Below are 24,832 nucleotides of genomic sequence, written 5' to 3' on the forward strand. Positions count from 1 at the left end.
TCTGTCCCATTTTCAGTGATGGAGGGTGAATCAGAGAGCTCATGTACTTCCCTTCTCCTCTCCCTCTCATCTTCTCTCTCTCCTTCTCTCTTTTCTATCTTCTCTCTCTCCTTCTCTCCCTCCCATCTTCTCTCTCTCCTCTCCCTTCTATCTTCTCTCTCTCCTCTCCTTCCTGTCTCCTCTCTCTCTCTCTCCATCTCTTCCTTCTCTCCTTTCTCCATCACCCCCTCTCTATTCCGGATTTTATATCTTTGCTTCTCCTGTCATCACACTCCTTTCTTCTCTTTCCCCTCTTCTGTCTCTCATCTCTCATTTATCTGTGTTACATGTTATTTGTCACAAGTAGAATGGAAATTCCTCAGGCGAAACTTCTATTTCATTTCTGTATTTGTGTTGCCAACACCTAACATACTGCCTAGCACATAGTAGGTCCTTAATAGATATTGATTGAATAACAACATATTTAGCTATATTATTCATAATAAATAACACAATTCCTTTGTATTTTAATTTTATAGTATTTCCATATACTTATCATGCCTATATATGTGTCTACATTTAGACACATAAATCACCTATAATTTCCATTCATTAATTGATTTCCAGATGTCATGAAGTTATAGTTACTTTATGAGATTTCCAACAATCCTAAGAGCAAATTTTAATTTGGGGCCAGCCAAATAGTTCCTGAAGTGGAGAAGGATCAACACTAGAGGAATCCAGTCATTTTTCTAATGCAGATGTTCACTAGTTCTTGGACTTATTCCCCAAAAGGGCCATCTGGCTTTGACCATTTGTCATCCTGCAAAAATGCTGCTGTGTTCTCAGCTGGCCCAAGACCCTTTGATTGGCCTCATGGCTGCCTTTGGCTTTTGAAACATGTTGGAGCCTCTTTGCCCATGGCAAGTGGTCACCAGCACATGGGGACCTCAGAACTTCCACAGCCTAGAGGCTGAGGCTGCTGGGAAATGTTGGTATGAGGTGGGAGGTACAATTCGTGTTGCAAGATGAGAGGGGATAGGAGGGGCCTGGAATACAGGTCGCCCCCACCTGTGGATTCTTAAAGGCAGGGGAAGGAATAAATTCTGTGTGGGGAGGGGAGAATCAAAAATAGACTGAAAAAAGCTAAGTGAGGTAGTAGATAGGGCCCTGACTTTTGAGTCAGGAAGAGCTAGGTTTGAAATTATCTAAGACACTCACACTCACTGTGTAATCAAGGGCTAGTCAATTAGCCTCTCCATGCCTCAGTTTCCTCATTTATAAAAGGAGGGAGGAGTACTGATACCCTATAAGACCCCTTCCAGCTCTAAATCTCTAAGCCTATGAGTAAAGGCAAGGGCAAAAACAAAACCAGAAGCAGCTAAAAACCAGGGTCAATTGGATCAAATGGAATTTTAGATGACAAACAGCAAGGGGATCCATGGAACCAAGCTAACATTTAATTATTCCTGCCTGTTAAAAGCATGCAGAGAATGGGGGGGGGACTGGTGAGTCATCCCCATCATGGAAACAAGTGGGTGAGTGACTTCCATAGAAATGTATTCTTTAGAAAACCCCAAAGGGGCAAAGAGGAGACAAACTCCAAAGACAAGTGTTAAAGATCACAAATAAAGTCCCCTAGATCCCCATGTCAGATACCTGGGATTTTTCCACCGAGGCAGTGTGTTTGTCGCACATGGGGCTGATCTCCATGCCCCTCTCTCGCTCCTTGTCTCCCTGTTGGAAGAATTCTTCCATGATGCGGTCTGTCCATTGCCGGTACAATTCCAAAGACTTGGTGGGGTTGCTCAGGTCAGCACAATGTACCATGTTGCGGAGGACCTAGGGTGTCAAGTTCAGAAAATCCCATAAAATAGCATGCAAACACTAGTGGAACATCTTGTTCTGCCCTCCCAGCCCCGGCCTGGTACACTCGGGTACACTCGGTCCAGTTACGGATACCAAGAGGATTTGAGATGTTAGGAGATCCTGGAGCATTTACGTAAGACAGGGCTCTTAGGAAAGCCCTGGCTCAGGCCAACTGACCTGATGGTCAAGGCCAAGTCTTGGTTCAGCATCCAGGGAGGAACACGAGTCTTTTTAGAATCAGGGAATTTTAACCCCCTCTTGATTAGGAAAAGGTGCACGATTAAAAGAAGACGTCTGCAGAGAACCCCTGGTCATTCTCTATGGGATAGAAAGGCAGCTGACATTTGAGGTGACCAAAACAGACCCAACACATTTCAAATCAAATCGGTTTCTATTTACTGCAGCTTTCTGGAACTGACAGACACCCATGGGCTAGTAGTTCTGGGTTTTCATAGATGTTTTCAAAAGGAGGAGGCCCTTTTGAAACAGAAGACTTGGAGCCCATATTAATTAGAGATTTAATATTGAACTGGTATGTTATTGAAACAGGGAAGTGGAGGTGAGTCACTCTATCCATAGAGGCTGACATCTCAGCTGCCTAGAGTACTGGGGATTAAATTTTATGTGCAGGTTCGCTAAGTTGTTATGTATCAGAAACAGGACTTGAACCCAGGTTCAATTTGTGTGTCAGTGTCAGTACTTCTTCTTACAAGCTCTCCTCCTTTTTCCTTCTCTGATTCTTCTGACCTTTGTGACCTTGGGAAAGGGCTTCCTCAGTGAAAGGAGGGATGAGGCAACTGTCCCTCCACCCCCCAAATCCTCTGTCCTCTACCCAAAGGGGCTCAAGAAGGATTTAGCCCTGATGGCCACCAGGTACCTGTATCCGGTCTGTGTAGTTGTCCAGAAGGAGGACCCCGGAGCTGGTCACTTTCTTCGTCTCTACCATGGTTTTCAGGTCTGCCAACAGGCCCATATGCTTAGACATGTCTGTCGCCAAAACCTGTGGCCCCCAAAGGAGAAGGGAACAGCTGAGTCGGCTCTGCCGAGGCTCCCCTAGGCCCCAAGACTTTCCTTCTGCCGGGAGCGTGGCCGGGGAGGGGGGCTCTTACCATGTCGATCACCATCTTCCTGAGCGTCTGCCGCTGCTTCTTGGTCAGGTTCTGAAAGATGTCACAGTGCTCTTCCTGGAGCAGCTTGAAGCCCACGGCCAGGTGGTGGTTTTCCAGCACGGACTCATCGTTATACATCAGAGCGAGTTCGGAATCTGGGAGGGAGGGAGGGAGAGGAAAAGCGACTTTTCACTAAACGTTTGAACAATTATAAAAGCAATCATCTATGAAAGACACCCAAAGTCTTCTCCTACATAAATAACAGCCCCCAGAATTCCAGGATTTTAATGAGAGACAGAACCTTAGCGACCACCTTGAGTAACCCATCCATGAACACCAAGGGTGGGCCGTCCTTTCTGATCACAAAAAACCCTCCACAGTATTTCCTCTGTGGAGGTGCCTGCCACTGTTTGGACTCTAGGGACACCGGATCCTTTTCAGCTCCCAATCTAGGATACCATGAGCCATAAAGAGGGCTTAGATTGCCAAGCATTTTACATATGTTATCTCATTTGAGCCTTCTAACAACCCCTGGAGGTGGGTGCTATTCTTATTTCCGTTTTATGGATAAGGAAACTGAGGCAGAGAGAGGTTATAAATGATTTACCCAGGGTCAAATGGCTAGTGTCTGAGACAGGATTTGAATTCAGGTCTTACTATCACTTTCTCCACTTTCACTCATTTGATTCATTAATTCAATCAGCATCTAGAAGTCTGCCCCCTTCTGCTTACCTTCATCTAACATGTAATCATATCATCTTTCTACATAAGACTAGGAACTTCTTGAGAAAAGGGGCTCTTTCACCCTTCTTTGTATACTCAGTGTTTAGAATACAGTAGGTGACTAATATATGCTTATTGACTGTGTCCCTGTTTCCTCCCTATGAGAAAGTATGTTCCTTGAAGGCTGGGACTCTTAGGTGCTTAATAAGTGCTCATTAACTGGCTGTACAAAGCGCTGTGTGAACAGGACACAGTGACTAAGACAATCGTCACCCTAAAAAAAGACAAAACCAAGAAACAAGCTCAGACAGGTGTGTATCTGCATGTGTAGATGCTGGAGGGGACAGACAGCTTAGAAGAGGTGGAAGAAAGATGGCAGCAGAAGTGGCAGGGAGGACTTCTGAAAGGAGGCCAATCTGAGGGGGTTTCTACAGTGGAGGGAGAAGGAAAGTGGCATTGGGGCCCAGTGAATGGGGCCCAGGGACAGAAAAGAGCAGGACATGATATTAACGATGGCCACTTTGACCGTGACAGCATAGAGAATGGGTGATTTCCTTATTTGCCTTGCTTGGCACCCCCGGCATTGAGACCAGTGCTTGTTGACTGACTGAGGGATTGTACCTGAGGGTTTACAAAGCAATTTACTCACAGCAGTATTATTACCCTCATGAGAAAATTATTCCAGAGAGGCCAAGCAATTTCTCCAAGGTCACAGAGCTTATGCAGCAAGCTCCCTGGAGGCAGGGACTGCTTCTTTTTTCTGTCATGCTTAACACACAGTAGCTGCTGAACTGAATAATGCACCACGTGGCTGGCTGAGCAGATGCCCAGTGTGGAAACAAGGTTTTCTCTGGTAAAGCCAAATTGCCCATCGGAGGCCTGAAGCTTGCTCTCACCAGCCCTGACAGGTAGCTGCGCAAAGGCAGGCGCCCACGCATAAACAGGGCCTTACAGGGACCAAAGGCTTGAGCTCTCTCTCAATTACCACCATGGATATTAAACACGGAAGAGATGAAATAAGGCTTCTATTAAACTGTCAACACCCGGATGTTAATCGTCACCACTGTCAGCTAATTACTTTTCCAATCTAAAGTTGAGTCACTAACAAGAGACACATGAAATCCACAGCATGGGCATGCTGATGAATGAATCCTTATTGGCATATTGAAGATGAGATACATTGATGAGGTCTTCTGGCAGAGGGGCCAGAATGAAGGACCCAGAGTAAGGAAGACTTGGATTCCAATCCTGCTTGAGACACTTATTGCCTGTGTGGCCCTGAGCACATCTCTCATCCCCTCTGAGCCTCAGTTTTATCATCTGTAACATGAAAGGTTTGGTAGCCTTGAAGGTCCCCTCTAGTCCTAATCTGTGATCCATGATGCACCGGAGAAAGAGGGGAGACACAAATTGAACTCTGAGCTACGTTACAGAATCAGAAAACTGGGAGAACACGCCAAGGTCATCTCCACCATTCCTCTTGCTTCAGCCCTTCCCTGGTCATCTCTACGCAATCTTTGCAACTCTTAATTAAAGACTTTCATCAGCAACCCATTCCTTTGCTTTACTGGAACTTCGGGAAATTTTTCTCAGCTCCCAAGTCCTTTGTCTAGTCCCCAGGAGGGATAAATAAGCGTGAGTCAGAAAGTCTCTTTGTAAGAGCTCTCGCACTCCTGAAGACCATTGTCGAATTACTCCTCAGCCTTCCCTTCTCCATCCTGAATCATCACATTTCCTTACTTTCTTCCTCTCCAAAATATTTTTTATGGCCCTCATCTGGACCTTCTCCAAGCTCATCCTGCAGCTTGTAAAACTGTGGAGCCAAAGCTGGATGCAACATCCAGGGAAGAGCTTGACCAGTGCCCAGCACAATGGAAGAATTACCTCATTATTTACACTTTCCACTATCTCAATGAAAACAATAGACTGGGAAAACACTATTAGTCATGGAGCTGCCTTGAATCACAGCCCAAGAGGTGAACTCACTTGTGTTGATGAGGAACTGATTGGAGACCCCCGGATGGTCCACATCATGGATCGCCGCGGCAAAGATGGCAGCCAAGATTTCCAAATCCGTGAAGACAGCCTAGAGAACAGAAGAGAGAAGACCTCATCCCAGGGCTCTTTGACCCAATGAGGGAAAAGCACAGGGGGCTTGTTTCACTTAGAGGGGCAGCGTGATACAGTGGAAGAGCCTTGGCCCTGAAGTCAGGACGGATCTGGGTTTGAAGCCAACTGTCTGGGTCAGCAGAAACAAATCACAGAATTCCAGAAACTAGCAGCTGGAAAACATCCTCATTGACCGAGTCCAGCTTGTACCTGCACAGGAGTCCCTCCCCCAACTTGACAAAAGGGCATCCAGGCTCTGGTTGGGATTATAGATCTGAGGACTGCAAAAGACTTTAGACATCTCCTTCTCTAGGACCCCCTTTTCTGGATGAGGAAACAGGCCCCAGTAGGTTAAGTGACTTAGGATAATAGATCCAGGAGTAAAAGAGACCTCAGATGTCCTCTAGTCCACTCCCCATATCATACAGTGAGAATACTGAGAGTAGGGAGAGGTAAAATTGTTCTCCCAAGGGTCACACAGTGAATGGCAGAATCAGGATTTGAACTCAGACGCTGACTCCAATTCTGTGGCTCTTAGCATGGTATCATTCTGCTTTCAGGGAGGAGGTATGTACCACCCCTTGGGGCCTCTTCATTTAACCCAACTGAGTCTCACTTAAATGTAGAGAATAATTCTTGCCTCACAGGGTTAGCATGAGGATGTGTGTGTGTGTGTGTGATTGTTATTTGTTAAAAGTATCTACGTTCATACTTAGCAGTGGAATGACTTTTTTTTAAGAAGAGGCCTGAATACAAACCATACTTTACACAAAAAATCCCACTTCTGTCCATTAGCAGAGGGAACTTTCAGTCTGTGACCTAAGAGGGCTTGGAGCCAGAATTATTTCCTCACTCCAGCCTTCAGGCCCAAGCTTGGAGGATCATTGCTACACTGCCAAGATGGTTTATGTAAACTACTGACTCGATTCTGGGCTCTCTGGTGTGTCGCTGATGCAACGCGTGCTCCGACAAGCCCCAGAAGCAAACCAGGACACTTCTGAGGTGGCTCCTAGGGACCTCTGAGAGTTTGTGGCTGAGGGGCTTGGTGAACCAGGGCCAAGTTCTAGTCTCGAAGGAGTACAGATGTAGCCTGTCCCCCTGTCAGCACTCACAGAGCATGCATGGTCTTACAGAGTCATCCTGAATACAGTGGTTAAGAGCCAAGATTCCTAAGAGGTCAGTCTGCCCTTTCAAGTTCTTTCAGGTCACCTGGATTTTTGAGTCTTTCCCATTCCAGGTTAACTTGATTACTGATCTCCCTTTCTGGGATGGACCAAGCTCTGAGCAGGAGTAGAAATTTAGATGCCAAAGGGCCCCTTGTCCAATACTCTCATTTTGTCAAAGAGGACCAGGACAGGCAAGCCGACTTACACAGACCACGGGGACAGAGAGAGCGGTAGAGTCAGAATTGAGCCCAAATGCAGAGTTCTGTTAGAATGCACTGCCGGGGCAGCTATGGGGCACAGTGGATAGAGCACTGGCCCTGGAGTCAGGAGGACTTGAGTTCAAATCTGGCCTCAGATACTTAACACTTACTAGCTGTGTGACCCTGGGCAAGCCACTTAACCCCAATTGCCTCACCAAAAAACCCCACAAAAAAACAAAAACAAGAATGCACTGCCTCCACACTCTTCCTCCTTCACTTCTCTCACCTAAATTCTACTCATCTTTCAGGGAGCAGCTCTTCTGAGAGCAAACTGGAGCCCCCGAGAGAATATCAGGTGGAGACCCACCTGAGCATTAGATCTGAGGATCTGGTGGCCTCTCAGGGGGAAATCCCACCTCCTTCAATGAAGCCTTCTCAGACTCCAGAAAGCCCTACTTACCTACCCTTTCTCTGAATTGTTTCTGCACTCACTATTGGTAATACACCATAAAGCCCTTCCTTGTTTGCTAATGGGTTCACCAACACCAGCTCTGTCTTTTCAGCTAGATTGTAAGTGCCTTACCATTAGGAACATAGCTTCTTTGTCCTCCACAGGGTGTCTTAACCCCATGGTGAGTGGACACACGGTTGGAGCTCAATAATGGAGTCCTTTAGTGGGAGAACTTAAAGTGACTCCAGGGACCATTTCATCTGATCTCCTCCTTCTACAGATTGGGAAACTGAGTCCCAGAGAAGGAAAGTGATTTGTCTTAGCTCACAGAGTGAGTACAGGGCAGAGTTGGGACTAGAGCCCAGGCCTCTGGAATCATCTCTAAGGGGACAGAAGTTTTGCTGGCTTTGCAGAATGATGGATCTGAGAATCAGGACTGTAAATCAAGAAGACAGGTTCATGTCCTGACTCTGTAAGGTTCCTCTGGACTATTCCTGTACCATCTCTGGGCTTTAGTTTTCTCATCTGAAAATGAAGGTCTTGTGTTCAACGGCCTCTAGGGTACTTTCCAACACTTAGGTGTCATTTCCAACCTTCATAATATTTCTATGACTCATTAATATTTATTCTGCAAGAGAAGAAACTCAAGATTGGTCCATGACAATAGCAAGGAGCCCCATTATTTTAAAAATAAAATAATCAAAGATAATGCCTTGGAAATCGACTGAAGGAATCATTGAAAATGAGCGCCTAGCACTGCCACATCAATGTACCTACTCATAGGCATCCTACATGAAATTTTGCAGAGCCAAAAGCATGAAAAACCAAGCATAATCACTCACATCTAAGGCTGGGGTAGACAGAAGAACATGGGTTGACTGGGCAACATCAGCAGCATGGAGGCTGTTGTGATACGCCACGTCAGAATGGTAATGGTCTTCTAAAGTCATCATGTAAGTTACAAAGGTGTCAGAAGAGATTTTGAATGTCTTTAGAAGGTCTCTTTCCTGTTCAGGAAGATGAATAAAGCCACAAATAAGTGAGTGACGGTGAATGTTTACCCACAAATAGAGCAGAAGGAGACTGGAAAAGTCATTGGGATGGGGGGAAATGAGGGGCCATTCAATGGATTTTCCCACAGTCCCCTGCTTATTCACCTGGAATATCGCATACATGATACACGTCAAGGGCCTGTTGTGAGAATATCCAGCTACCTTGAAGATGTTGAGACCCCATTTATTCAGGTCTTCCAGCTCCTAAAATCAATGGGAAAGATATTTAACGATGAAATTTTGTTTCATTGAAAAAGCTGTTCAAGGAAGACTAACCGTGGAACACCAATGTCACCGGTGACACATCCTGGGTAAGTATTTACATTTAAATCTGTTACTTTCACATAGTTTTGTGAGTCCTTCCTCCTGTGGAAATCTATGGCTATTCATTCTCATGAATGTTTTCTCTCTATTTTTACTTTCCCCACTCCAACTTTTCATTCTTTGACCCTACTATTTTATTTGGGTTGCATGAGTAGTGATTTTGAAATATGGATTTGACTCTGACTTAAGAGGCATAGCCCTTTCTACTGTTACTACAGGACCAGAGCAGCAGCTTTAGATATAGGCTCAGGACAGCAGCTGGAAGCCAGCAAAGATACATCCAACCAGCTGCTAGGGTATTATGGTGTAGACGTCAGCCTCAGTCATTTGACCTTAAAAGGGTGACATAGACATCATGATGAACAATGACTCTGTCTTGTAGATGAGAGTCACTAGGTCATCAAATGAAAACTGGGAGAAATCTTCTGTGTTGAGGTTGGAGCTTCAAAGTGATCCCAAAGCCATGACTCAGGTAACTGTTGATTGTATTCTGAAGGCTTTAGAACATTAGAGGTGGAAGGAACTGTAGGGATGAGCCAGTTATCCTTATTTGTAGTTGGAAGAGCTGGGCACAGATGTTGGCTTTGTTCTGAACTCCTGTGTGACCTTGGGAAGCTTACTTCCCCTTTTGCCCCCCATCCCCTTATCTTTAAGCAAGAGTGCTGCATGAAATGATCTTTAAGGTTCCTTACAGGAGTTAATCCTATGGATCCTATAGAGCACTGGCCCTGGAGTTTGACAGATGAGCAAATGAAGACCCAGAAAGATGAACTGATTGTCTAAGACTATGTAGCTCTTAAGAGGGAGAAAAAGAGCTTACTTTTCTTAATCCAGGGGTAGAATGCATTGGGAGGTAGTGTGTTCCCACTCACTACAGGTCTTTAAGCAAAGTTTGGCTAACTACATGTAATTATGTTCGATTAATTTAAATTATTTTTTTCAATGGATAAAAACTTATTTTTCTTTCCTTCCCAACCCCACCCTCCCAGAAAAAAAGAAAAGCAAGCTTCTTATAGCCAATATGCATAATTAAGCAAATAAAATTCCCATATTGGCTCTGATTTTAGAAAAAATGTCAGCCAGGGTAGGATTTACAAAGCCCAGTTTTAAAACTGACTCCCAAGCCAACACTTTGGCCCCAGCACCACCCGCTGCTTCTCCCCCTTCCCTCTCAAGGTGGCTCTCTAAGGATGAACCAAGTATCCTTTCCTACCCAGAATCTTCAAAACCCAGATTTATTTCTCCATGCCCAAGCTTGTACATACTTTTGCCAGGTGATCTTCCTTCTCCGTCTTGACCCCGAAGCGAGAGATGCTGGTGTTGTTCAGACTAGAGCTGTGCATCAGCTTTTTGACCCCACTTATCTGGGTCATTACTTGCTGCTCTTTTTTCTTCTTCTCTCGATCTTTCTGAGTGGGAGACGGAATCTCCACCTCATTCTGCTTGTCTGAAAAAGAGAGAAGGGGGAGAGACATTCTCACTCCAGGGCAGAAGGAATCAGGACCTTAGGTTGGATGGGGCATTAGTCAATGCTAGCCCTTGTGTTATTTTCACAGTGAGGCAGTTAGCAGTGACACACTGTGAGGACAGGTATAGACTTTTCAAGAAATTAACCAATCATCTCCCTTTGTACCACAAGGAAGGGCTCACTCAGTATGAATAGCACATGTTTCCAAAGAGATTCCATGGGATGAAACTGGGTAAACACTTGCTTTTATTGGGCAACTGACATATTAGAAGAATGAAGAAAGGCATAAAATCCATTACAGGTCCTAAGGGGAGGATATTAACATAAGGGGAAATAATAGAAAGCAAATGCTTTCAATTCAACTCAGAAAACATTGACTAAGGATATACATGAATGATATGTACTATGTGTGTGACCTTGTACAAGTCACTTAACCAATCTGAGTCTCAGTTTCCTCACCTGTAAAATAGGATGTTTGAACTAGATGACCTCTAAGAACCCTCATAGTTCTAAATCCATGATCCTGTCATCATATGCTTATACTGACTAGCTCTGTGACCTTGGACAAGTAATTTTACTTTTCTGACTCTAGGCTTCCTCATTTTCAAAAAGAACAGCCTAGAAAAGGTGATCTAGTCTCATATGCCTCTTTCAACTTTGGTATTCACTGATTTTATGAGGTTCTTTTTGCCTCTTTATTTCTTGTGGCTTGATAATGATAGATTTTAGAGGCACAACTGGTTAATTTAATGATTAGATCAGTGCAATAATGTATGTATTATTACATATGATAAGTGTATTTTACACATAAAACAATATTACATTTAAGAATATGCCTATAACTATATTAATGCAATAATACATATGTTAGATATGATAATGTATCTATATTACATAAATGTGTACATGTGTATATTTATATATATTTAAGGTTGTGTTCAACAGAACACTCTCCTCTGTATTCATTAATTCCATTTAAACCCATTAAAATAGACAATATACATATTGTTTCATCTGATAGAGTATAAGCTATTTGAGGGCAGGTATGATTTTTTATCTTGGGAGCCCCAGTGCCTAGCCTAGCACGCTGCCCAAAATACGGCAGGTACTTATTACATGCTTGCTTGCTTAATCTCTGCATTAAGCTAATGTGGGGGGAGGGGTGGGAAGGGAAAACCTGGTCCCTAAACCCATCCCCCACATACAAGTAAGAATACATTTTGAAGCAAGCTTTAGAGCTCCTGGGGCCCTTAGGAGTCATCCACTCTAACCCCCTTATTTTAAGATGAGACAACTGTGAGTGAGTGAATATTTCAAGATCTCACATGTGTTAATTATTGTGTCCCCTGAGCGAGAGCCCAGATCAGAACCTAGGTCCCCTCTCTTCTTTTTTCTAACTACACCAGTCTATGTGGCTCACAGGGTCCTGGGTATGGAGCTGGAGGGGACTTCATCTAGTCCAACCCTCCCATTTTTCAGATGAGGGAGAAAGATGAAGTAATTTACCTGAGCTCACACAAGGAGTGTCCCAGATGAAACTGGAGCTCAAGGACTGAGACTCCAAGGACTGGGTCTGAAGGATGGTTGTATTTTAAACACTTTAGAAACTGCCTTTTTATCTCCCCCTTTTCCTTTACTGCATTAAAAAAAAGGATCTCTGTACTAATGCGGGGCGGGGGGGGGGGGCGGGGGACTATTGTTTCTGTGTTTCATGATCACCATTTTTCATGAGTTGGTTAGAGACCGTTAGGCCATCCTGTGTCTGTATAGATATGTGTGTCTCCAGGGGGACCCTGGCACCAGCAGCTTCTTCCTGGGCTTAATTAAAGATTCCTACAATAGCGGGTAATTGAGCTGCCCTGCTGCTGTGCCTGGAAGATCACAATAAAGGAGACAGTCATTCTTCAGCTGCAAGAGGACCAATTTGACACTAATGGGTGTTTCCCTTGCATGGGTCAATGGAACAACTGATGGGTTTCCCTATTCTAAATTTCCTCCCATCAGCAGGGTGGGGGGCTCAAATCCAAACAAAACAGAACCACTTGACTTAGGGCAGGAATGCTGGACTGAAAACCCAGGGGCCAAATGCCAGCTCGGACAATTGCTGGCTCTGTGACGCTAGGCAAGTCCATGCCTTTCTGTGACCCCAGCGTCTTCCTCTGTAGGACTAGATCAAGCTTTCAGCCGTTCTTTGTGTGCTGGACCTCGCTGGTAAAGCCTGTGGCCCCCAAAATATGGTTCTCAAAATCTTTTAAAAATCAACTCCTAGAGCCCTAGTTAAGAATCCCCAGACCAGGTAGTCTGTGACTAGGGTGCCTGTGGGCTCTAAACCCAGCAGTGACATTTACATCGATAGGATGGGAATCCATGGAAATGCTTCCTTTTGTAAGCAACAGCTGAGCAGATTTAAAACCAACCGACCAAGAGAAAGGCCCACTCCTCATGAGGTCATTAGCACCAAAGGCCCATTCACTTATACAAATCACTGGAATGATTTTCTCTACTGCTAGCCTTTGGAATCTTTAAGTGAACTTAAGTGATCAACACAGTCCCTGCCTTCAAGGACCTTAGCATCTATTGGGAGAAATATAACACTCAGTGGGATAACTGATTATTTCCAGAATTTACCTCTCTGTAACAATGAAAAGTTGGCCAGATACTTTACACCCCAGGATTCCATTGGCGCCCCATAGCCTCCCTGTGAGGTAGCTATCAGTATGAACAGCACCAACAATAACAGCCAGCATCATATAGCACTTCTTGCTTGGCAGCTGTTATCTCATTTGAGCTTAGGTCGCTAGATAATGGAAGCTGGTGTCATAACAACTCCCATTTATACAGCATGAGAAGGTCTGCAAAAACACTTAATCCATATGACGGCATTTGATCTTCTTGAGAAGAGACTGAAATATTATCACCACCATTTTGCACATAAGGAAACTGAAGCTGAAAGTGACTTGCCCAGGGTCACAAAGCTAGCAAGGTTGGACTTTCCTCTTTCCAGCTTAGACACTGTCCACTATTGCACCTGACCCCCTCAAGCCCCCTCAGGTATGATTTATTATCCCCAGTTAATTAAGGCATGTATATTGGGCCTGAACCCAGGATTTCTTAACTCCAAATCCAGTCGCTATGCCATGCAAATAAGTATTATTCCCATGACATAGATGAAGAAACTGAGTCTGAGAGATGAAGTCATTTGTCCACATCCACTCAGGTCCTGTAAGTCTCCGTAATCCCTTCATGAAAGCTTACTGAAGAAGCTGCTTTCCCAACCTTCCTCAATAACCTGGTCTAGTGTTTGCTGAGAAACACCAGGAAACATTCTTCTCCCCTCTTGTCCATCCTCTTGTTGCTGTGAGCATAAAAACCACCACGAGAAGCTGACATTTGGAAAGAAAAGGAGGTGGGGAAGAGCCACGTTTGAAAGACTCCTGTTATCGTCTCTAGTCACAGTTCTCAATGAGAGCCTGAGATGAGGCTGCAATTAATTAACTCTCCTACTTACATGTGTGTGTGTGTGTGTGTGTGTGTGTGTGAGGTGTGTGAGAGAGAGAGAGAGAGAGAGAGAGAGAGAGAGAGAGAGAGAGAGAGAAACAGAGACAGAGACAGAGAGAGACAGAGAGAGAGAGAGACAGAGAGACAGAGACAGAGAGACGGGGGAGGGAAGGAGAGGGGGGGAGGAGGCTTGGAGACAATGGAGACAGACAGACAGACAGAAAGACGGGCCAGGCTTGAGTCTAGCCCTCAGGCTCGCCAGGCTGCATCAAACTGCTGTAGCTGTCTGTTATCTACTGAGATCTCTTCCTGGGTAGACAGGCGAGGTTTAGGGATGGAGATGTGGTTATCACATCAATTACTGTTTCTCTAAAATTCCATTGTCACTCCACAGCACAATCTGAAAAGTAACAGCCTCCTAACCCCCAAATGGTGGTTATGGAAGGGAGGGAGAAGATTAGGGGAATTCAAGAAAAGGACTGGGTGAGGGTTAGAACTTGTGTAAATGAAGGGGTCCTTCGCTGGAGGATGCCTTCCTTAAAAGGTCAGAGCACAGGGTGGGGGAGAGGAGCCTAGGGACACAAGTACAGGGAGACTTTCTTTTCCTTTGTTCTCAGACAAAGCCCTCTGGGACTTCAGACCGAAAGGCAGAGAAGCAAAAAATTTGCACATTCCGAAATCCTCCGGAAAAAGCACTTGTCAATATCCCTGGTCTCTCTCTGTTATAGGGCAATGCTGTGCTATGGACTCGGGCTGTGGGAACTGGTAGAGGATTGATTCTCTGTGAGCTAATGAAGCTTGGCCTTTAGTATTGATGGAGAAACTGGCTGGATCTCCCTCCCTCTCCCCTTATTGCTCTCCCTTCTCTCTCTCCTCTACCTCCCTCCTTCTTTCTCTCCTCTTCTCTCTCTTTCTTTTCCCCCTCTCCTTCTTCCTCCTCCCCTCTCCTCTCCTCTCCTCTCCTCTCCTCTCCTCTCCTCTCCTCTCCTCTCCTCTCCTCTCCTCTCCTCTCCTCTCTCTCCTCTCCTCTCCTCTCCTCTCCTCTCCTCTCCTCTCCTCTCCTCTCCTCTCCTCTCCTCTGGTAATGTGGTTCCCTGAGGTATAAAGGAAAATGCACATTGCCTTGATGCTGTGTTGCTATGCCAAGCAAAGGGAGGCGCTGCATGCGGGTCTGGAAGCATGAGGTCCCCTTGGCACGTGGAGTGACTGCGGGAGACACGAGCCAGCAGAAATCTGTTTGTGAAATACCAGCCCGGCCCTTTTGGGCAGATATCCGAAGATGTAACAGAAGCCTCAAGAAACTCGGCAGAAAAGTGGCTTCTAGATAGATTCACACTATGCACAACTTCACTACCACATGGAAGCCTGAGTCACGGACCCCTCAGGGACCAGTGGGGGTGACACAGAAGGAAGTTTGCCTGCTCCTGCTATAGTCAAACCTGAGGGTCAGTTTCTGACCAATGCTTCCAACACTGGGAGAACCCGGAGAACAGGCATCTGTGGCCCTGGGAGGTGCTGCTGCCCTGTTTCTTCTCCCTCCTACTCACTCCCAATTGGAAGTTCTTTTGTTTTAATATTTATCTTCATTAGAGGTAGAGGAAACAGCAAAATAAATGTCAAATTGAAGGGAAAAAAACCCTAGTAGCCCCATGGAGTCACTGGGAGCTGTCCACCTGCTCCTCCCCAGCCAAGCTTTCTAAATAAGGAAACCCCTTTCCAGCACTTCGTTCCTGAAACCATCTTCCGGTGTGTGAACCTCGGAGATCCAGGACAGTCCCTAGGATGTGGCTCACGGGGGGTTCTTTGCCTTGGAGGAGAAGAAAGAGGGGCTGAGCTCCTTCACTGCCCCAGACTGGGACAGGGAAGAAATCCAGCTGGAATAAAAACCACTGGACCTGAACCAACCCCACCAATAATCAGACTTGCCCCTAGCCCTATAACAAAGCTGAGAGAACTTCCCCCTCCCTTCTTCCAGGAACATCCAGGATACTCCTGTGACATCATTGCCTCCTTTTTCCCCTTCAAAACTGATTTTACCTGGATAAAAATATCTGGTGGGCGGGGGCACAAAATGTCATCTGTTCCAGGTCCTGACCCCTCCCTCCTAGGCATGGTTCCAGTCACCATTGTATTTTATTGTTTTTAATTTTTTTTTAAGTCTAACTTTTTTCTTTTAAGGACTTGAAAAGTTCCCAGCAAATGTCTTACCTAAGAAAGTGTTTGAAATATATTCAGACACCTGGTTCCCTGACCGGCTCATCTCTGAGAGGTGTGTCAGCTCCCGATTCAACATTCTCTTGAACTGTTAGAGAGGGAAAGAAAGAAAAAATGACTTTAATAGAAGAAATGAGAAATGATCACCAGTCCAATTGTTTCTAACTTTCCCATTGGAAAGACCACCTTGGGGAACCTGGATGATAGCAAAGATTTCCTCTGGCTTCATTTCCACAAAATACAATGCCATCTTAATTAGATATCATTTCAATGCCACCTTTTGAAGCAGAGCTTTCCTCTTACTCTCATTAACATCAGAACCCTTTTTACTCAAAGAAAACATACCCCCACACACATTGGGATTTGTTTAAGAACATACAAGATGTTGCTTCCTTTTTTTTTTTTTGAGCAATTAGCTGCAATGTATAATTTGGGTCAATAAGCAGTACAGCAAAAGGAAATGTGCACATTAAAAGTTTGAGAAAATAAGTGAAACACTTGTTTTAAATAAAAATAAGCCTGGACCTCGGGAAGAAAAGTAATAGGCTAGGCTAGTATTTCAAAGGCACCGGGTGCTCCATCACAAAGCTAATTCTTGGTGAACAATTACAGATGCTCTCTTCCCATAAGACACACAGGCAGAAATATTACCCATCTTTGTCTCAAGGCACACTCTCCAAACATTCACAGGTAATCTTTAAGGAGAAGAACCCACCTTGATGTAACCCCAAGACACAGATAATAAATAGTTTGCCTCTGGCATTTTGGAAGGCTGTGCACGCTGCAACGACCGGCAAAAATTCCTTGCAAAGAATACCCAGTGCCCAGAGACAGCAACTCCCGAGGAATGAGGAAAGCCCAGCAGATCCAATGGCCAAATGACGACAAGTCCTAAAATAGAGAGATTCCCCGACTGGGGGCATTCTCCGGTCCCCAACAAAGCCCATCTCTGCACTCCATCCTTGCAGGAAAGCCGGCTTGCCCCTGATTTTCCGGCAGAAGGGGATACCGAAGGCAGGGATTGATTGCACGGAGGAGCGAGAGAAAGCCTGCCTGCCCAATTGAATTCAGCTGGCTGGCTAGAAGCACTTATGAATTATAGATCGTCCCAATGCCTCTGCTGCTTCAAGGGCTTTCCAGTTCACATCAGTCCTGCTCAGCAGAAAAAGACGCGGAGGAGGGAGGCTTCTTTTCGGAGGGGGTCGCCAGCCTGGGAAACACGGCCATCTTTCTAAAAACGATTGATAAAGATGGAGGAAGCCCTCTAGATACTGAAGGAATCCTGAAGTGGGCACCCTCCCCCAACTTGCCTAGGTGTTCTTTAACCCTTTCCCCTGCGGTGCTCAGCATCTGGCATGAACACCCTCCAAACAAAGGCAGATTCTCAACGCTCCCATCATTGCCCAATCGCTCTGTCTCTAGGCTCAGTTTCTTCCTCTCCGACATGCCACAGCTAGGATTATTTTCTGATGGGGCGGTTAGGAGATGGGCATTATTCAAAACGAACCAAGCCAACAGAAGCCCAAAACTCCAACTGCTTTTTCTATCTTACAAACCCACGACGCGCTTAAACTGCCGGCTTGGACCAAGGGACAGAAATCGGCTGGGGGATGGGGGATGTCCTGGACCTAGTCCTTCCTGAAAGGACTGCATGTGCAGAATGTCATTAGCTCATCTCTTGATAATGGGCAGCGGCAGGAGGGATGAGCCCCTCTCAAGGACTCCCAGGCTTGGGGGCGGGAGGAATCCCTCTATACCCATTGACCACTGCCTGTCAATTGCTGTGATTAGGAGCAATTATGTACTGAGAGCATTTTATCTTACATCTTAAGGATCCAGGGAAGAATTGAAGAGAAAAATGAACTGATTCTTGGGTTCGAATTCGGTCTCCCCCCATTCCTTTTTCTCTTTTAAACAGGCTGGATAATTCACCTGCCCACTTTTTACCTAATTTCCTCTAGGCCTCCAGCCAACATCAGCTAGAGGGTAGGAACACTGTACCTCCAAGCCTGGACCTGGCCTTCTGGAAGGAGTTTTAGGGAACCAGGGAAAGGTCCACTGGAATGCTTAGGCAGGAGCTGCTGGTGGCACCTGGCCATCTCTAAGGCTTACCCCTTTCTTCCCCATCTGCATCCTGCACCAACCCTGGCCCTGCTCCACAGATATCCAGATGTGTGCCCCATCCTCAGCAGTGCCATGAAACTCCAGCAGCACGGGCCATTTTAGGTGAAGGCAGGAAGGCTCTCTGCTGGCTGAGCCCACCATGGCCCCGGGGGCAGCAGTAAAGCCATACCCTGTCCTCTTCCAGGGCTCTCCAATAGGATTTTATATGGAGCAAAGTTAGACTAAGTCACTTACTGGGGACCTAGGAATGATGAAGCACAGTTTGGGGGGCACCTGCAGAAGGGGGTTTGGAGTTCTGGGCAGATTTAATTAACTTTGAAGTTTAAAACTAAAAGGCACCTTCATCTAGGTTGATTCTCTCATTTTACAGATAAAGAAACTGCCTACCCTGGGTGGGGCATTTAACTCCTCTTGGTCTCAGTCTCCTCATCTGTAAAAGAGGGCTGATGACACCCACTGTGCCCCTACCTCGAAGGTTCTAGTGAAGATCAACTCCAGCCCCACCCCAAGAGACCCACCAGACAACACGCTCTTGCCACAAGTCACTGAGAAGCAACGCAAGGTTCATGGGTGTGTGTGTGTGTGTGTGTGTGTGTGTGTGTGTGTATAAAAACTTCATATAAATCACATAATACATATGTAATACATACACACACGGACATACATACTCACACATATAATATCTTCCCAAAGAGCCTGACCTAACAAACAAGGCCAGGAACTTGAGTAAACTTTTTTTGCATGTGATTTATATTCATATATACACACACACACATTCATATATACATATATGCACATACATACACACAAATCACATACACATGTATGCGTGTCTCTATATATATTATCACATGACATAGCCAAATGATGTGCATACATGTACATAGTATTTGAATATAAGACATTTATATGTATGTATATACATATAGACGTGTGTGTGTGTGTGCGCGCGCGCGCACGCGCGCGCGATTTGAATATAAATCACATGCAAAAGCCAAAGAAGCTGACTCCCACTCCTGCTCAGAGGGCCATCCCTCCTGGGTCAGCTTCTTTGGGAGGATGTCAGTCAGGCCTAAGGAGAGGACAAGTTCCCTTTTGAAGTGACTCCAGCACTGAGAAAAATGGTTGATGCAGATGGTCCACATGACTGGGGCACTGCCAGAGGCATCAGGGGCTCATGGCTGAGACCCTGGTCATAAAGCTACGGGGATTAAGAGGCAGGAAAGGTTGTGGCTGCCTCTTCCCCATCTGGAGTCATGTGTTTCTCAGCTGATAGAGAGTAAACACAGGCATTTAAAAAGCCTTGTCAGAATAGATCAAGTGAGAGGGTGGGAACGATGAGGCCGGGTGGGAAGGGGGAGCAGGCCTCTGCTAGGTCATGATGTCTACCCCCTGTCACCGCCTGAAGAATGCAGGAGATGGAGGGTCCTGGAAGATCAGTTGTCAACCTTGAAGATCCTCTTTTCATTTTCTAGAAGAGTGGCAGAGATGGTGTCTGACCTCCATTACTGGACAGTCCTGAAGGAAATCTCTCTACATTATACCACGTGTCCTCCTCAGGGTCTCAGCTCCAGCACATCCATTGCTGGGGCTCAGCTGGGGAGGCTCATTCTAGACTCGGGGCTACTTTGGAGAGGATCAGGTGCCCATTGGTGAAGAACCCTTGTCCTCACTCCTGCTGTGAAAAGAAACTCTTTGTCTCTTTTCTTATCAGACAAACCAGAGAGACTGGATGTTATTTTTTTTTAATGAACAAAATGGAGCACCTAAGCCACTCTAACACGTGGACCCCTCCAGAAATCCAAGCTCAGCTTGTGGCACTCTGAGAGTTAGCAGCCACAACCAGCCCCTACCAATGCATTTTCCTTTACTAGGCCAGCCAGAAGACACATTCGTTCAAAGCCAAAGCCTTTTAATCCAACGTCAGAGCCAAATAGGTAGTATCCTCCGAATTCCCATCCTGATTGGGGCGAAGAGAACAAGCCTGACTGGAGGACACACAAAGAGAGACAAGTAGATAAGAATGCTCTCTTTCTCCTATTCCAAGTTCCCCCACAAGCCCATCATTTAGGGCACAGACACGTCACCAGGCCGTACACTCTCGATAAAGCAACTCAGAAGCAATGGTACCATGTGGTCCTTGAATGAAGTTGGGAACAGCTGTTGCCCCTCCACCTAGTGTGAGAAAGAGACCCTGGCCTCTACATGTTGCTTAGCAACAAATGTCTGCTTCCTTTTAAAAAGCCCATGTTGAATCTGTGGGGAGGGCGTCGTTATCCTCATCAGAGAGCATTTCTGAGTTCCCAGCTTACTTGGAAATCAGTGCAAGGTTCCAAGAGACACAGCTATGGCCCCTGCCCTGAAGGAGTGGGAAGAGGGTGTCACGAGTCCAATTAATTCAATTAGCTCCAGTGTATATGATAAGACCCTGTGGGGGACAGGCAGGATGTAACATATCTAAGCTTAAGGCTGGAGAAATGGCTTAGTGAATGTGGCCTAGTTAGGGTTTCCACCTCTGGCTGCTGGATAGAATTTGAGCTCATTAAATCAGAAAGTGGCTTGGTGCCAGGTTAAGACCCTTCAAGGGAAGTCAGGAGCCCCGATTCTAATCCTGGCTCAGCTGCTGGTGGGCAACAAAATGAGGGGATTGGAATAAACCAATACCTAATGATAGAAGTATTTATATAGCACTTTACAAGCCTATGAGCTATGTGCTATCATCTCCATTTTACAAATAAGGAAATAAGGCTGAGAGAGCTTTAGGGACCACCTGAGGCCACACAACTACTTAGTTTTTGATGCTGGATCTGAACTCAGGTCTTTCTGTCTGTAACGTAACACTTCACTCACTGCTCCATGTAGTTGCCTAAATCCCTTTGACTTCTAAGATAAAGTTGATGGCAGCTTCCTGAGCTCTCCATGTGTGTACTTAACCAGCATCCAAATGACATACTAGAAAAGGTTTTGGACTTGGAGTGAAGAAAAAGCAGGGTTCGAATCCTGGTCTGACACTCGGCTGCTCACCCCACATGCTCTCAATCCTTGCCTCCACTTCTTAGAGCCTTTAGAAAGCACCTACTATGTGCCAGGAACTGTGCTAAGCTCTTATTCCAATTATCATCTCATCTGATCCTCCCCGTATCCCTGGGAAGTAGGTTCTACTATTATCCTCATTTTATGAGGAAACTGAGGCAAACATAAGGTTATGTGACTTGTCTAGGAATTATGACTAAGAAAAAATGAAAAAGTCCCTCTGTTACTGAGAAATTACTAAAATGACCTGAATTGGCGATGCTTGGGCAAAGTCTGAGGAAGAAACGTACTTCATCAGTTTTTGGAAAGCTTCATTCCTGCCTTGGCTGCTTTCTGCCAGGCCTGGCTAGCCAGCCCAAGACAATGAGGCCAGGGCTGAGATCTCGGAAATGGCAAGAGGTTCTCCCCACTTTAAAACTGCAAGGACAACTTCCCGCCTCCCACCATGGGGAGAACGGCATCCACCGTCATCCATCTATTGAATCAGAGGTTTCTTTTATGTTCTCAGCTTTTCCTTTCCTCTGGGAGAGATTCCTGCTCGGAACCAAAAGGTCCCCAGCAGGGCCACTCTCAGCATGGGCGAGTCCGGGTGTCTAATACCTTGTTCAGGCAAAGGAATGCACTCGCTGCCTCACTAAGATGGGAGGGGTGGGAGTTTGGCCTAACTGTCCTACTCTGATGTTCTCCTCCAAGACCTCCTCTTGGCACAAAGGGGACCTTGAGTTTCCAAAGAGAGGCTGGGCATATGTGAATTCTGGAAGGTTCTATCAAGCTGCAAAGGTTTCAAACGTGGGCCCAGGGATGGCGATAAGTCTCCCATCAGATGACTAGCCTCTCCTAGACACATTCCCAGATACACTATTGAATCACAATAATTTAAGCCACAGAAACCCCCATGAGCCACTTATTAAGACCTATTGGGCAACACCCACATTGACAAACTCATGGGTCCTCCCTTTGATATATGGAAATGTGATATTGACCTGAATTGGCCTTTTCTTTGAAAATGCAAAAAGAACTTAAAAGAGAGAGAGAGAATCTTAAGAGACTCCAACTAAGTCTTGCCCAGGGAGGTTTCCTTAAATCTATCTTTTCCATGAGGACAGCTATAATTCATTTTTGTTCCTTGACTTTCTTTAATAGCTGTTAAAAAAAAAAAAAGTGCCACCGATCACTGCACTGTAATTTTGAAACAAGCATTCCCCAGAGGAAACATTTGTTTTATGGCTTCAATTTTTCTTGACTTTGGAAGCTGCTGCAGGGAGATATTGTTTCCGTCTCTGCTGTTTTGCCAGTTGTTTGAATTTCCTGTAGAAGGAATGGATTTGGGGCTACGTGCACAGATCGATGGACGTTGGTACATAATCCCTGTAGTGGATCCTCAGCCAAATTAAAGAGACCAGGGTGGGGAGGCAACTGGATTGTCACTAAGGTTCCTTCCAGATCTACACTCCAGGATCTAACGTTTTCTGTGAGGGGCCTACTTTGTAAGATGCCCTTCAGTGCCCAAAGGTCTCTTTCTCTTTAACATCCTACAATCTGAGGCCATTTCCAGGCTCAATATTCTATATTCTTAGGTATTCCCCAGTTCTAAAATACATTCTAAGGACACTTCTAGATTAGCCATTCGTATTCAGAAACAGCCAGATGGTTGGTCTGGGAGTCATGAAGACCTGAGTTCCAATCTGACCTCTAACACTTACTGGCTATGAGATCCTGTGCTACCTGCCTCAGTTTCCTGAGCTGTAAAATGGGTCCTTACCCTTTAAGGTCATTGTGAGAATGGAATGAGAGGACATCTGTCATGCATGCACTCAGCGTGGTGTCCACATGGGGGTTCTTAAGAAATTCTTATTTCTTCCCCCCTTCCAACATTCTACATTCTAAGGCCCCTCCAGCTCTGCCATTCTCTGAGGTCTAAGATCCCTCTGAGCTCTAATATTCTATGATGACAAAGCAAGCCCAGAGCACATTTAAAAAAAAAATGAGGTTGGGCTGGTCCATGAAAGCCTTGCTTGTGTTGAGGATGGCATCCAGATTTATTTGGGGTCATCTCTGAATAACTAGTCCTCTTTGTTGAAAACCTTCCTAGCAATCATGGCGACTCATGGGCGGCCTGGGCTGCTGGAGACAGGGGGGAGGAGGTTTCCTGTCCCGGGAGGTCCCCAAGGAAAGGATGAACAACTGGGTGTTGGGTCTATTGTTGATCAGGCCCAGGATACCTCGTGACCTAGAGGTTCTGCGTCCCTGAGATCTTCAGCACCCCCAGTGGGTATTGAGTCCAGGAGGGACTTGACAGGCGGGCATTGTGCTCCCTCTGGGACCCTCGCCCCCTCACTGGCACCCTCAGGCTAAAGTCAGAGCAGGGAGACAAGAGCAGGAACACGGAGGGGGCTGGCAGGGAGGCGGCTGCATGTGCCTGGCTGTGAGACAGGCGCCCCATTGTGCAGGATGTTCCTGCTCTGCCGCCTGGAGCGACAGGCCTGCCAATGTCATTAGGGCCTTCCCACTGACCTGACGCAGGACATGATCCTGAATCATATTTTGTACTTTGTTAGTAAAAACATCATTCAGAATGGCAGGATGTTGGGAAGGCAAAGGGAGTCACATTCCATTCATGGAAAATCGGCGCTGCCGGGCAGCCTCAGAGGCCTTCTGGGCCGCCTCCCCCCATCTAACAGGTGTGGAAACTGAGGCTGCATATGAGAGAAGAAGCAGCACCCCCTCTGCCCCCCAGGCATAAGGCACAAAGTAGCAAGAACGCTGGTGTGCAGACTTCACCTGGCTCCTGTCTGTAATATGCTGCCTCTCTTTGGGAAATTTAAGCTTTAGAATTTTTTTCAATTGCTTTGAGATGTAAAAAAGGTTAATCTAATGACCTAATGGTGCCTTTCATTTTTTCCTAATGGACCTATGTGCTCTTTTCTCAAACTTCAGGTTATTGAAACACTTTCAGATGCTCTTGAGCCTCTTTCCACTCTGCCTTAATCTGGGTGACCTTGGGCAGGTCTCCTGTCCTTTATGAGACTTGTTCAGAACATGCAGGGGTCTGAGCAGGGATGGGACCCCAGGCCTGCTGCTGGGAAGCACCCCACTGCCTTCCACTGAGCTCACAGCCTCCACGGTCCCCGTGTGCCCTACAATGCCCTGAATCTTTCCTCTCCCAATCATCGGTGTGGACCTCGACTTCCTGGCTGTCTGACGACGGGAGGCTGGCTTCTTGCCCCTGACTGAAGAGGCATGTGAGCCAGAGCCGAGTGAGCTGGGACAAGGGCGGCTAATGTTCACTGAGAAGAAAAGAGTTCTTGTCCAGGAAGCGCCTCCTCAGGGGACAACAGCTATGACTCCATGGAAGGAGCCACATCTTGCAAACAAACCACGCCTCTCTAAGGTTGGGAACACACTTGGACAGCGTGTCACCTCACGCCACCAAGAGCCACTCAGTCTGCCCATGTTCCCAAGCGCCACCACGCTCTGAACAGCATTGGGTTATCCCCCACCCCCATGGGAGGG

At 46.1% G+C, this 24,832-nt stretch overlaps 1 protein-coding gene across 7 annotated transcripts in view; it reads right to left on the reverse strand.

Moving 5' to 3' along the window:
* PDE4B (phosphodiesterase 4B) overlaps positions 1–24,832 on the reverse strand; it is a 660,822-nt gene that overhangs the window by 3,524 nt on the left and 632,466 nt on the right. For 6 of the 7 annotated variants that reach the window (XM_044001361.1, XM_044001359.1, XM_044001362.1 and 3 more), the window contains 8 exons: positions 16,157–16,250; positions 10,248–10,429; positions 8,764–8,862; positions 8,449–8,613; positions 5,667–5,766; positions 2,958–3,112; positions 2,726–2,848; positions 1,639–1,821 (listed from right to left, as the gene is read on the reverse strand). In XM_044001361.1, the coding sequence (XP_043857296.1) occupies positions 1,639–1,821; positions 2,726–2,848; positions 2,958–3,112; positions 5,667–5,766; positions 8,449–8,613; positions 8,764–8,862; positions 10,248–10,429; positions 16,157–16,250 (1,101 nt within the window). Of the gene's footprint in view, positions 1–1,638; positions 1,822–2,725; positions 2,849–2,957; positions 3,113–5,666; positions 5,767–8,448; positions 8,614–8,763; positions 8,863–10,247; positions 10,430–16,156; positions 16,251–16,877; positions 17,816–24,832 lie in introns of those variants that run through there. The other variant, XM_044001366.1, reaches the window with a different exon arrangement.

Source organism: Dromiciops gliroides, chromosome 4, assembly GCF_019393635.1.
Source record: "Dromiciops gliroides isolate mDroGli1 chromosome 4, mDroGli1.pri, whole genome shotgun sequence".
NCBI lineage: Eukaryota > Metazoa > Chordata > Mammalia > Microbiotheria > Microbiotheriidae > Dromiciops > Dromiciops gliroides.